The sequence below is a fragment of the Colias croceus genome, chromosome 24, assembly GCF_905220415.1.
Source record: "Colias croceus chromosome 24, ilColCroc2.1".
Taxonomy (NCBI): Eukaryota; Metazoa; Arthropoda; class Insecta; order Lepidoptera; family Pieridae; genus Colias; species Colias croceus.
Window position 1 is genome coordinate 7,170,473 of NC_059560.1, and position 14,534 is coordinate 7,185,006.

General features: G+C 37.3%; 1 protein-coding gene across 3 annotated transcripts in view; it reads left to right on the forward strand.

Moving 5' to 3' along the window:
- The window catches only part of LOC123702705 (F-box/LRR-repeat protein 2), a 29,423-nt gene extending 16,099 nt beyond the window's left edge, over positions 1-13,324 (forward strand). For 2 of the 3 annotated variants that reach the window (XM_045650490.1, XM_045650488.1), the window contains 10 exons: positions 648-816; positions 1,205-1,360; positions 1,784-1,933; positions 2,352-2,521; positions 2,844-2,949; positions 3,722-3,923; positions 7,353-7,520; positions 12,356-12,410; positions 12,502-12,650; positions 13,173-13,324. In XM_045650490.1, coding sequence (XP_045506446.1) covers positions 648-816; positions 1,205-1,360; positions 1,784-1,933; positions 2,352-2,521; positions 2,844-2,949; positions 3,722-3,923; positions 7,353-7,520; positions 12,356-12,410; positions 12,502-12,650; positions 13,173-13,308 — 1,461 coding nt within the window. In that variant the 3' untranslated portion in view covers positions 13,309-13,324. The remainder of the gene's footprint in view (positions 1-647; positions 817-1,204; positions 1,361-1,783; positions 1,934-2,351; positions 2,522-2,843; positions 2,950-3,721; positions 3,924-7,352; positions 7,521-12,355; positions 12,411-12,501; positions 12,651-13,172) is intronic. The other variant, XM_045650489.1, reaches the window with a different exon arrangement.
- Positions 13,325-14,534: the final 1,210 nt, after the last annotated feature.

Genomic DNA, 14,534 nt, shown 5'->3' on the forward strand with positions numbered 1-14,534 from the left:
TGGGTATGTTCTGTTAAGCTAATACAATATTTACTCAGCTAAGGTCACTGATGGCCTATTTAATATATTTTACATCTATTTCATACACTTACAAAGATAAACACAACATAGGTTTATGCAGAAGTTGTAAAACTTGGCTAAACAACATAATCAAACCAATCTTAATAACATTCGATACCAGAGAAAAATTAACACCAAACTACCGTCATTCCAGACGATAGAAAAGCTATTGAACATATTCTCGTACCTAACAGGATATATGTCGCATGGCGATGGCATCCAGGCGCAGAAAAATAGGTCCATCGAATCTTCACTACTATTTAGTACCTAAAATAATAATAATAATAAACGTAACATAAGCAACCCATACTAACAACCCTCGATACGAGAACAAAGCTAACACCAAAATACCGTCATTCCAGACGATAGAAAAGCTACCAGACAAGCCCCCCTAGACAAGTGGCTTTCTATTAGCGTAACGTTTCATAGAATAGATTATGAATGTATGAGATTGACGTAAGCTGTCAATCTCATCGCTAAACGAAAGCCACTTGTCTATATTGTACCTAACCAAAATCTTAACCTAACCAACCAATCCTAACCACCCTCGGTACAACAAAATTAACATAAAACTACCCTCATTTCAGACGATAGAAAAGCTACCAGACAAGGTGTTACTGAACATATTCTCGTACCTAACGCACCGGGAGATATGTCGCATGGCAACAGTTTGCAAGCGCTGGCGCATGGTCGCGTACGATACGAAGCTCTGGACCCATGTGAGCTTGCGACCTGAGATATCTGGATTGCACGTGGGTAAGTAATATTTTTACAATATGAAAATAAAGATTCCTACGAATTAGAACATCCTCCTTTTACGAATTTACTTAATAGTGTTCATAACTTTTTTAAGGTTAAGAAAATCTTAAATCGTATCATAAATTTATTTATCTACCCAGCAGCATTTATCTTCATCTTTATTTACTAGCCGTTTAAATAACCAAAACTTAATTGACGTAAAATTGTAATACTTATCTAAAGAAGTTCGCAAAATGTAAAATATCATATCTCCAAGATCTCAACAGAAAAAGGGCCAAGTTATGAGAATCCCATAATTCTTTTTCTTGTATAATTTTTCCAGATTTAAAAACTAAATCACTTTTAATTTATAAACACTAAAAATATATTCTAAATACAATTCCAGGATCACTAGAATCCCTACTGGCGCTAATATCCATCAGGTTCGGACCATCACTCCGCTACATCGAACTGCCGATAGAGCTGATCACTCACACTGTACTCCATGAGTTGGCTGCTAAATGTCCTAATTTGACACACATGCTGTTGGACTTTAGTACAGGTAAGATTTATTCCGAAAGATATTCCCAAATAATTAATTTAACAGTTTTGGAATTCTTGCCATAAATATACATATTGTGATACTGTCGCTAGTTCCAAAAAACTAAAAACTTGTAGACTATCGAGACTATCGAATTTAATTTTCATATTTCCAAATCTTCCAATCATCACTGTAGCTCCGAAACGATCATCTGTTTCAAAGCTACGATGATTAAGGTGAACACTGTGTTTTTCTACTGTTACTTATCTGAATATCCGAAATCCGATTACGATTCGATCATATTTATAATCCATCTGAAGATACTATAATTTCATTAAAATCGATCCAGATATTTAAGAGCAGTTTAGTGACAAGTGCACAAACTGCATATAGAAACAGATATAACGTATTTTGTCTTAAATTTCCTATACTTGTTAATTTCAGCCATGCAATTGCATGACTTCTCCGAGATGCAGGCGTTCCCCACGAAGCTCAGGTACCTTTGCATCTGCCTCTCTGAAGTCATCTTCATGGAAGGCTTTATGAGAAAAATATATAATTTCATCAATGGTTTGGAAATTCTTCACTTAATTGGTGAGTAAATTATTCACTTCATTAATTTCGGCGTAAAATTAGTCCCAAGTTTCAATCTAAATAATTTCGATATTTTTAGTAAGCCAGGCATTTTGTTTAATAAAATATTAAAAAAAGGAAGAAAAAAAGTTTATTCAACACCACATAAAACAAAAAAGAATGTGTGTGCTGAGCACACGTGTTAGAAGTGTAACTTCTTTGTCAAGAATTAAGTTTCACTTCAAAATAATTTTATAAGTAGTCGTATCAGTCCCTAGTAATTTTAACTCGTTTTACGAAAAGCCTTTGATAATGTTCACAATCACGATAATGTGATATTAGTTAAAATGGTGCAGTAGTTTTGTAGAAAAAATGATAGTGATAGTCTTAAAGATACATTTGTGAAAAATTTAATTCAAAATATGATTACTGCTTACGGGTTCTCCAGGTACTTATGAGAAGGTAGAAGAAGAAGAAGAAGAAATATACGAAGTTATTAACGTTCACAAGTTAAAGTCAGCGACGCCTAACTTGCGCGTGATTAATTTGTTTGGAATCAACTTTGTGGATGACTCGCATATTGATGCGTTCAGTTCTAATTGTATTCAGGTAATTATTTAGTGATATATCTAGTTTTGTGTGTGTTACAGGTACCTTTTGAGGATTTAGATCATTATTATCAGAGATACAGCAATATTTATGAGGGTTTTTGATCCTAATAATTCAGGTTAAGGGCCTTTTGTCCATTATAATAAGTGAATCTATAATTTTGTCAGCACGCCCTATAGTTCAAAATCATATCAAGTATGTTTTTAAAAAATACAAATGTAGGAACGAAAAGTTCATTATGCGCAAGTTTTTCATAAATAATATTTTTTTTTTATTAACCATTAAGTACTTTATTTTCATAAATGTTTATAAAACATTTCAGTTGGAATGCCTTGCAGTGAACTACTGCAACAAGGTAACGGGTTCCACCATGAAAACCTTGTTCCAGCGTTCACGTAGACTTACCTGTCTTCTTATGAATGGATGCAGTAAGTATTTATTCTTAATTATTATCATAATAATCATCAAAATAGCGATCATTAAGATTTTTCATTTGCTCCTTGTAACTTACTACTCTTTTTCAGGTTTTAATAAAATGTATTTTATTTACTCGTTACTCAAAATGTTTTGATACTTGTAAGTTCGTATCGATTTAAAATACAAATAAACCAATTCCAACATAGTTTGCGTCATTTAATAACATGGTTCTTTGAGACATATTCATTATTTCTCCAGTCCTTTGAGAAGGATTCATTTTTTCTCTGTTCCATATAGCGGAATTTTTTATTTCTCTAGTCTTTCGAGCAGGACTCATTATTTATTTGGCCCTTTGAGCCGGATACATTATTAATTTGATCCTTTGAGCCGGATTCATTATTTCTCTAATCTTTCGAGCAGTATTAATTATTTATTTGGTCCTGATTCATTATTTCTCTGGTCATTCGAGCAAAATTAATTACTGTTTGATCTTTTCGAGCAGGATTTCTGATGTCTCAAGTCCTTCGAGCCGGATTAATTATTTCTCTTGCCGTTTGAACAGTATTTATTGTTTTTCTGGACCTTAGAGTACTATTGATTATTTTTTGGTCCTTCGAGCACTATTCATTATTTTTCTGATCCTTCGAGCCGGATTTATTCTTTCTTTAGTCATTCTACCAGGATTCATTCTGGTCCTTCAAGCAAGATTAATTACTTTTTTGGTCATTCGAGCAAGATTAATTATTGTCTGGTTTTTCAAGGTCTTCGTCGTTTCTTTTCCAGGTCTCCAATCAGAATACGTGATGCAAGTGGAATGGGAGAAGTCTTCCATTCAAGAGTTGGATGTGACCGCTACAGACTTGTCCACAGAGTGTCTGATTGACATGCTGACCAGGATCCAGAACTTGAGGTTCCTAAGTGCTGGACAGATTAACGGATTCAATGATACTGTGTTGAAGGCCTGGATGGAAGCTGGTACTACCAGGTGAGTTGAAGTGTGTAAATGTGTGTTTTATTAAATTTTTGTACGCGTACATTTATAGGAACTTTGATGTGTTATTTATTTATTTATACTCTTTATTGTGCTGCCAAAATACATACAATACAAACAAAACTTATTCTAAAAGAAAAACAGCACAGAAGGCGGCCTTATCACTCAAGAGTGATCTCTTCCAGGCAACCAACTGATAGAAGGATAAATAATAAACTAGAAATAGGAGGTAGGTTGGTAGAAAGTATACGCAAAGATAAATAAATAATAATGTTATACAAAGATAATAAAAATATTATTTAATAAAGATTATAAACTAAATACTATAAAATAAAACATACATAAAAAAAATAAACATATCATATGTAAAATATATAGGTCTACCAGAATCTGATGGCATATTTTTATTTAAGAAATAAAAGATTTTCATGTGGCAATTTATTTGACAACTATCAATTTGGTTGTCAAATTAGTTGTCTTTTTTGCAGTTGATGAATAATTTTTAGGATTTTGTCTAAAAAATCTTCGAAAATGTCGAAAATGCCGCTGCGATCACAAGCGAGATGTGTTGTTTATATTGTTGATAAGAAAACATTCGATGAAGAAGGGTCCAACACATCACAATTTTCAATTTTGAAGATTTTATTGGTAAATTGGATTTACCCGTTTTGATACTTTAAATTAAAAAAATATTATATGTAGGTAACTATAACAATGTTTGTTGATTAGAATATAATTTTATGAAAACTTATCACAGGAGTTTCCAATACGGCTATTCTTCAAGTCAAAGCTGTCCAAGTCAATTTTATAATGTGTATCTGTTAATACTTACGAAAATAAACATAGTTTTATTTTATTTTTATTTTATTTAATAAAAAAATATAAGCAGTTTTGATTTACATTATCATTATATCGATATTTTCACATGGCATACTGGTAATAAATATACAAATATAGGTATGTGTAAATAATAATATGTATTACCTGTATACTGTATAAAAGTAATATGTATAATTGTACCTATATTATACACGTACCTACCTACATAATATTAAGTGGATATCTCATTATTAAGTACAGTATTGTCCACTTAAGTAATGTGACTAATGATATTGAGGACAAAATAAAAAATAAGCAGTATCAAGATCGTTCAGTCCATTTTCCCTAGGGTTGCACACTCAAAATTTTGATTTCCCTAATTGCCATCAGATTCTGGTTTACCTATATATATGTACATACATATTATAAATACATATACAATAATACATATAAAATAATAAAAGACAAAGAACAAGGAGTCATTAGAAAAATAATATACATACATATAATAATACATATTATAATGAGCTAAATATGCTATACCGAGTCAAAAGCCAGATTTGAGTAATGATTTCGGACGAGATTTTTAAAACAAGTTATGGATTGAGCTTGTCTGATGTTTATCGGCAGTTCATTCCAGAGGTTTATGGCAGTGACTGTAAAGGAATTACCAAAGAAATGTGTTCGATGAAAAGGAGTAGACAGAACAAGCCTATCGACCGAACGAAGAGAATAGCTTTCACAATGCAGGAAGTTAAATTTCATTTTGAGATAGGAGGGGGTCTTGGGGTCAAAAAGGATACGATACAGGAGAAGCAAATAATGCACATTCCGGCGAAGACGAATTGGGAGCCACTTGAGTTTCTTGCGGAAAGAGGAGACGTGGTCGTATTTACGGAGACCAAATACGAACCGAATACCGAAGTTCTGAAGTCGCTCAAGTTTGTCTAGTTGCTCAACCGTTAAGTCAGGAAAGCATGCATCAGCGTAATCAATAATGGGAAGGAGTAGGGACTGTGCTAGCATAATTTTTGTCGGTATGGGTAAGAAGTTACGCAGACGTCGTAGAGAACTAGACGCGGCGTAAAATTTCCGACCAAGTTCTTGAATCTGGTGGGACCAAGATAAAGTTTGATCTAAGTGAATACCTAAGTTTTTAACATGCTTACTAAAAGGTATTATAACACCGTTAATATGTACAGCAGGCAATATACCCCAGTCAACCTCAGATATTTGGTAAGGACTACCAACTACAATAACCTGGCTTTTTGCGGGGTTGATCTTAAGGCCGAATTGATCGCACCAAATGACAATTTTAGCCAGTTCATTATTAATAGAATGAACAGCATTTGGTAGTTCATCGAGCGTCGAATGGGTATAGATTTGTAAGTCGTCAGCAAACATATGGTAGGGAGAAGTTAATTGAGAAGTAAGATTATTTATGAAAATAGCGTTATTTTAATTTAATAGTGTTATTTTATTTTAATAGTGTTATTTTATTTTATGTTTAAATGTGGAAAATTTTTGCATATTTTTAGTAGTGATTTGTCACCCAAAACATTAATTTTATTAACCAATTCGAAAAGTGATTTTATTATGTATTTATTTCATTTTCTTTATCATGCACAATGATTACACAACTATGTTTTTTTTTATGTACGACTTGGTGGGCCTTGGCGGTCATGGCTTATATTTTGTTCAGTCGTTACTTTAGCCTATTTCGCGTTATACAATAAACAACAATTAAAGATGAACACAACATTCGCATAAACTAAAATAAATTAGGCGATATCTAAACAATTAATAAAGAAATATTTGTGCTTTTATCGTACGGGTTAAACAATTGAGATTTAATACAACATGAAATTTTCAAAAGAAGAATATTTCGTCTATAATTAGGTATAGTCTTAAGATCAGTGTTTTAAATATCATACTCCTGGTAAATAAAACCATTGACCCTACGGCAAAAATTCATATGAAAAGTTTAGTGTTGAATATCAAGGTGTGATTTTTGCACCACGCCACGATTACCTATATTCACATGGTTTTGTAGGTTTCAATTTGATGGTTCTTCAATGACCTCCAGTTACTTCAGATCGTCTGCATACATGAAGGGGGTCGAGTTATAAATACATTCTGTAATATGGTTTACAAAAATGTTAAACAGAATAGGCTCTAAATTTAAACCCTTGCGTAACTCCAGAGGTTATAGTAAGAACTCAATAAAATTTCTTCCGTGTTTGTATGATTTGAGCCATTGCAAAAATGAAGCCGTTAAACAATATTCCTCACAATTTTTTTAAGTATGTGATTCGTTACCTTGTCAAAGGCTTTGTTAAAAACAAAAATATTTTCAAGTCTCTTTGCGTGTCCGTTACACAATAAATTGTCAAAGCAAGCATAGCGTACTTACCAGCGCTATAGATATACTCTCGTATGCGTCAAGCCACGTGTTCAACTTAGTTTGACTTAAGTGGCTAGTGACAATAGCTATGACCGGTGTGACTTACAAACTTTTACCTCGAGTTACACGTCCGATTGGTTGCATGACCAGTGTGACTAATAAATTTGTGTCGTGAGCTGTATACATTTGTTTGTGTACAGGAGTCTAGTGGCCCTGGACGTGGACGCATCGGACAACCTGTCGGACGAGGCGCTGCACCGCTTCGTGAGCCGCGCCGGGCCGCAGCTCGCCGGCCTCGCGCTCAGCGGCATGCCGCACATCACCGACCAGCTGTGGCAGAGCGTGCTGCACCTGCTCACCAACGCCAAGTGAGCCCGCACACACACACACACACACACCCTCGCGCTCAGCGGCATGCCGCACATCACCGACCAGCTGTGGCAGAGCGTGCTGCACCTGCTCACCAACGCCAAGTGAGCCCGCACACACACACACACACACACCCTCGCGCTCAGCGGCATGCCGCACATCACCGACCAGCTGTGGCAGAGCGTGCTGCACCTGCTCACCAACGCCAAGTGAGCCCGCACACACACACACACACCCTCGCGCTCAGCGGCATGCCGCACATCACCGACCAGCTGTGGCAGAGCGTGCTGCACCTGCTCACCAACGCCAAGTGAGCCCGCACACACACACACACATCACGCACAAACAAACCCGTTCTCACTATAAAACACACACACACACGTTACACACACAGATAAACACACAAGTCAAAAGAAACAGCTCTCTTCAGCCTTTCTCCGTCCACTGTTGGACATAGGCCTCTCCTAAGGCACGCCATTTGGCTCGGTCTTCGGCTTTTCGCCGCCATTCTGTACCAGCAATCTTGCGTATATCGTCGCTCCACCTTGCTACAGGGCGTCCTACACTACGTTTGCCGAGTCGCGGTCTCCACTCTACAACGCGTTTGCCCCAACGCGAACGGTTATCCGTTCGGCGACAAATGTGACCAGCCCACTGCCACTTCAGCCTGCTAATTCGCTGAGCTATGTCGGTAACCTTTGTTCTCTGGCGAATGACTTCGTTTCGGATTTGATCCCGCAGAGAAATACCGAGCATACCTCTCTCCATAGCACGCTGAGCGACTTTAAGTTGGTGGACTAGCCGCACTGTGAGTGTCCACGTCTCGGCTCCGTATGTCATGACAGGTAGGACGCACTGATTGAAGACTTTTGTCTTTAGGCATTGTGGGATTGACGATAGTAAGACCCCACGCAGTTTCCCAAACGCTGCCCACCCTAATTGTACTCTCCTGCTAATTTCTTTCTCAAAGTTGATCTTACCTAGTTGTAGCGTTTGCCCTAGGTATACATATTCTGGAACAACTTCAAGATTGACTCCCTGAGTAGTGATCGGCTCCGGTGTAATGCGATCGTTGATCATGATCTTAGTCTTATCAGTGTTCATGCGGAGACCGATTCGTTGGGAGGATTCAGCAAGGTCATTCAGCATAAGTTGAAGTTCCTGCAGCGATTCAGCCATGATGACGATATCATCAGCAAATCGCAAGTGTGAGATTTTATTGCCATTGATGTTTACTCCTCTTTCTGTCCAGTTCAGCGTCTTAAACATATCCTCTAACGCGGTAGTGAACAGTTTCGGTGATATAACATCGCCCTGCCTCACTCCTCGCCGTAGAGGGATATGGTTAGTTTGCTGATTTTGAATTTGGACAGTTAGTGTAGCAGCATTATAGAGGGATCTCAACACTTGTATATACCGCCAGTCTACTTGACATCGCTGCAAAGATTCCAAAACAGACCAGGTCTCGATGCAGTCAAAAGCCTTCTCATAGTCCACAAAAGCAATGCACAGGGGCTGATTGTACTCCTCTGTCTTCTGCACAATCTGCCGCACTGTGAAGATGTGGTCTATGGTGCTATAACCACTTCGAAACCCGGCCTGCTCCGGAGGCTGAAATTCATCCAGGCGGCGCGCAAGGCGATTTGTGATTACCCTGGAAAACAACTTATAGACGTGGCTCAAAAGCGATATAGGTCTGTAGTTTTTCAGAAGGGTTTTATTGCCCTTTTTGAAAAATAATATGACAATGCTTTTGCTCCACGTCTGCGGAGTTCTCCCGGTGAAGAGAACAGAATTAAAAAGATCAACCAGTTCTTTAAGTATCGGAGCTCCACCTGCTTTAAGGAGCTCTGTTGTTATTCCGTCCTCACCTGAGGCCTTTCCGTTTTTAAGTTGCCCGAGGGCCAACTCGACCTCGTGGAGACTTATGTCAGGCAGCTCTTCCGTAAAGTGTCGTGTCAAGGTGGCTCTTGGGTCTTGACTGCAGGTGAACTCAGGCTGCGGTGCATGCGAAGCGTATAAACGGCTATAGAAATCTTCAACTTCGGAGAGAATCTCTGGCTTCGATGTAACGACGCTCCCTATGGATGTTGTTAACTTTGTCAAGTGGCTTCTATTGAGTTTTCGAGCGAATACTTTCGAGCCTCGATTTTCCTCGATTGCTTTTTTAATTGTAATGGTATTGGAGCATCTGAGGTCGTATCGTACCATCTTGCTGATTCTCTTATTCAGAGCCCGCTGTTCTGGCAAAGTTAGCGGTGGGTTTTCGCGTCGTTGTTTCATCAATTCCAAAGTCCTCTCCGAGAGTTTTGATTTACTGCCAGTGCGCAATCTTTTGAAGAAGGCTGCTCCTTCCCGCCTAAGTATATCAACAGTTTGTTCGAGTCTTTGGTCAATATCGTCAGTGGTTTCCAGAGCTGCAAAGCGATTTTCCAGTTTTAGCTGAAACTCGGGCTCCGCATCAGTTTGGATTTTGTTGGGCCGAAGTGTCGACTTCATCAAACGATAGCGTTCAAGATTGCAATTGATATTCAGAGAGCCTCTTAGATCTCTGTGATCACTGCCGGTTTTAATCCTTGTGATCACAGAGACATCCCTGAATATTCGCTTTTTGTCTGTTATGATGAAGTCGATTTCATTTTTTGTCTGTCCATCAGGGCTCTGCCACGTCCACTTCCTTTGAGTCTTCTTCTTGAAGAAGGAATTCATTAAGAATAGTCCCTCTTTTTCGAGGAAGTTGACTAACATATGGCCCCTTTGGTTCCTAGATCCAAAACCATGTGGCCCAATCGCAAATTCATTGCAATTTTGTACTCCCACTTTTGCGTTAAAATCACCCATGACAACATTGAAGTGGGCCTTCTTGGTGTTATGTAAGGCCTTTGAGATGTCTTCATAGAAGCTTTCAACATCTTCGTCCAAGTATGTCGATGTCGGTGCGTAAACCTGTATAACTTTAAGGCTATATCGCTTAGTAAGCTTAACTATCAGGTACGCTACCCTAGATGACACACTGGATATCTCTACAATATTGTCAAGGAGGACTCTATTGACCAAAAACCCAATTCCACCTTCGGAACGACGATCTCCTTCCCTGTAGTACATCAGATGGCCCGATTCAAGTGTTATGGTATCCTCTCCCTCTCTTCGGATTTCACATAGCCCAAGAATATGCCACTTAATGTGTTTAAGCTCTTCTTCAAGCTGAACTAGATGTTCGTCAAGCCGTAGCGTGCGTCCGTTATACGTTGCAAGGGTCAGTTGGATTTGGCGGCCTACCGTAGCCCGGGGATTCTTCGCACCCCCTGTTCTACCGTTACCACGACCGCCGCCGTAGCCGGGAATAGTAGAACTACCGGGAACTGGGGGACGTGGTTGAATTTGACAAGCCATTGGAGTTAAATGCCCATAGTCGCCACGCTGGGCATGCGGGTTGGCGACCGCAGAGCATAGCTTTTTCTCACCGGTGATGCTGCTGCCCATTACCGGCGTAACCTATTTAACTATGCCACTTTTTTGGATGGTTATACCGCCATCAATCGGTCGTCAGAGCCTCGTCCGTTGATTAACAGGATGTACCACGTGAAGGTGAGGTTGACTTTTGGAGCACTGAGGTGTTGTTGTGCTCCCTTACATCCCAAAAGAAACAGCACCAATCAAATAATATTTAACTAACTATGTGATAAATAGGATACACGTATCATTAACTAAGTGCGATACAGACACATCTATTAATAATTCCCTTCCAACGGAAAGAGAAACATCACCATTCATACATACACACGCCTTTAAAATCATAACACACCTCACATTCACACACTTAACCACTAAAAGGCTGGCCTTTTAGTACTGGTACTAACACCAATAAAAATACAGCACACACAACTAAAACATACTTCAACAATCAACATCAAGATACATCATAAACACACAAAATAATTATTATACCGAACTACTAACACGTATATCGTTAATGTAAAACACACACAAACACATAACTATCACTTATTCCTGTCCAACCACACACATAGGTACACGCTAACCTAAAACATATTACATAAACTTAAAACATTCTACTACTACACAATAACATTCGATACGATCGATATAATATAACAGCAATAATAGTGGCCCTAAGATGGAACCCTGTGGTATTCCCTTATCTCATTATATAAATCTAGCATAAAACTCAATGAAGACTTAAGAGATACTAGAAGTACGAGGATTGTTCTTTTAGAGAGAAAACGTAAACATGTACCACGGGCGAAGCCAGGGCGGACTGCTAGTCTATACATATAATAAATCTGTAGAAGGGTCAATTCTGTATATTGAAAATATTGAAAAAATAAATACCAGGGGGTGTTACTGGATCGATACCAAACCCAAATATGTGTTTAAAAAAATTTTTGTCTGTCTGTCTGTCTGTATGTTCAGGCATCACGTGAAAACTAACGGTTCGATTTCGATGAAACTTGGTATAATTATACCTTATTATCCTGGGCGTAAAATAGGATACTTTTTATCCTGGAAAAATACGTAGAAAAAAATTAATCTTAATTTTTCAGTTTTATCCACTATTTATCCATAGACGTTGTTCTGTAGAACCGCAAACACACGTTGCGTATTATTATAGGCCTAGCCGTATTTGGGTCCAATATATATTTATAAGATATCATTGTCAGAGTTACTCAAAATGAAGAAATAAACCCTATAATAAACCATCCACGCGAAGACCGACATCCGCGCGGACGGAGTCGCGGGCGGAAGCTAGTATACCTATCATAAAAATATAAAAATTTGTTCCATATAGTTAGTAATCGAATTTTTTTTTCAGGATTCTTATAATGGGCACGCAAGAAAGATTAGGCGTTAATATTCACGTGGATCAGGTAATTGAACAAATTACCTATATTTTATGTATTCTTTCCTATTTCTATATTTCTCTTATGACTGGTACATTATTATTTATTATTTTTCTAGCTAATGGATGGCATAGCAAATAGTTGTCCCAACTTAGAAAGATTGGAACTGCGCTGGGACCCAGAAAACTTACGTTTTAGCGATAAGAGCCAAAAGGCTATCGACATCCTGCGAGTCAAGTGCCTTAAACTGAAGTGCCTTGTATTGAGGTAAGTGATATTTGTAAAAAATAATTTTGTATTGATTTTTGAATTTCAGTAAAAAAGAATTTTTTTTATATAAAATCAAAATGTTGTTTCTGAATGAAGTTTGGTTAACTGTCAGATGGATTATCTGGAGTATCTGAGTGGAAAATTGAAAGAAATCACGAAAAAGTATTAAAAATATCGAGCTAGTGAGTATTGTATAAAAGAAATAGCAATGGTCTAAGTGTAGACCCTTGTGGTACTCCCTTGTACTAAAGCAAACTGAGATTCTAGATTAACAATGATATGTAATGCAAACAGAAACTATTCGTCCCTGTTAGTTTATATTTCGAGAAAAACGGCTGAACCGATCTAGATGAAATCTAACGTAAAATTGATACAGTTATGGACTGATTTTCATGAAATTTTGTGTTCCTATTGAGAAGCTTGTTACAAGCTTAACTTAACTTACAAGCAGCTTGTATCTAAATAAAATAGTTTCCATTATATTTCTTTCAAAATAACATTTATTTTACTTTTCCACAGTGACGGGCGTTACTACGAGATAGTAAAAGCCAACTTCGAGCGTGCAGACCGCACCACCGTCGTGCGCACGTCCACAAACTGTAGCGTCTCTAACTACTACCTCTTGTCCAATTACAAGGACCTTATATTTAACTAATAAATCATTTTGTTGAGCTTTGTTGTTTTATTCAATCGCTTTAATACAATGTCGCCCATGCGCATGTGACCGCCCGTAATATGTGAATTTTTTGCTGTTATGTAGTAGATTACAAAATATAATGATTAAAAAAGTCGTCCTATGGGGATAATTTATGGACTTAGGTATACTTACTATTTTTTTTTAATAAATACATAATTCTGTGCCTCCAGTGAATAAGGGAATAACTCAAAAACAGCACTTTTCAGGAGAGACAAAAAACTATATATCAACACTAAATCTTTGTAACTTCAAATTTTTAAGCTTGTATGGGTAAGATATGATGTTAGACTTTAGTTTTACATATAAACAGATATTGTAACAACCCCATAAATATACTTTTTTCGTGTTTTTTTGTAGTTGTGGCCTTATGAACGAGTACTTCATGGAATAACTCAATGTATTCACATAATTTTTTTTTTGCTCTTTGCAATATAACGACTTATGCCCTAATGCACTATGTTCATAGTCGCATAACACGACTTATATTATTGCCAGTTTTGGTTTTATAGAAATAATGCGACTTATCATGCTTGAAATTTGTGTACTTTATGACTCAATTGAGGCCTTTTAGTGGAACAACCATGCATGTAGCTTGAAAAACGAATGAAATCAACGGATTTTTTATCGTTATTAGATATAATAAAAACAAAACAACATTTAGGTGTTTATGCATTTAACCTTAGAAGTCCAATCTACGTAAATTTGATGTACACCGCGGCGAAATATCTTTGTCTTTTCTATATTTACCATCGAATCACTTCGAAATCCAGAAACAACTCATTAGCCGTCGAGACCTAGCAGTACATAGTTGGCTCTTCCCGGTAAATTCCGCCATTTTGTAGTAAAGAGGATGTTGTACGTCATTTTGACGTATAATTGGGCTTTTCGTAACTTTTACGATTGTTTAAAAAAAATATTTTGTGATTTATTTGAATATTTTTTTTCCAAGTCACGTTTTACATGATATTATATATACTATATATTGGGTATAAAATAGGATCCAGAAAACTTTAACACTAGGACGAAAAACCTTCAATTTTAGTAAATGACTGTTGTCCTCCGCTGGATTTGGACTCCAAGAAAGAGGATTGGGTGGCTGAGATGTTGTCTGGTGGTTATAAACGAATATGTCATGGTGGTTATACATTGAGGATACAAGCACTATAAAGAGATAAGAGAAGCTC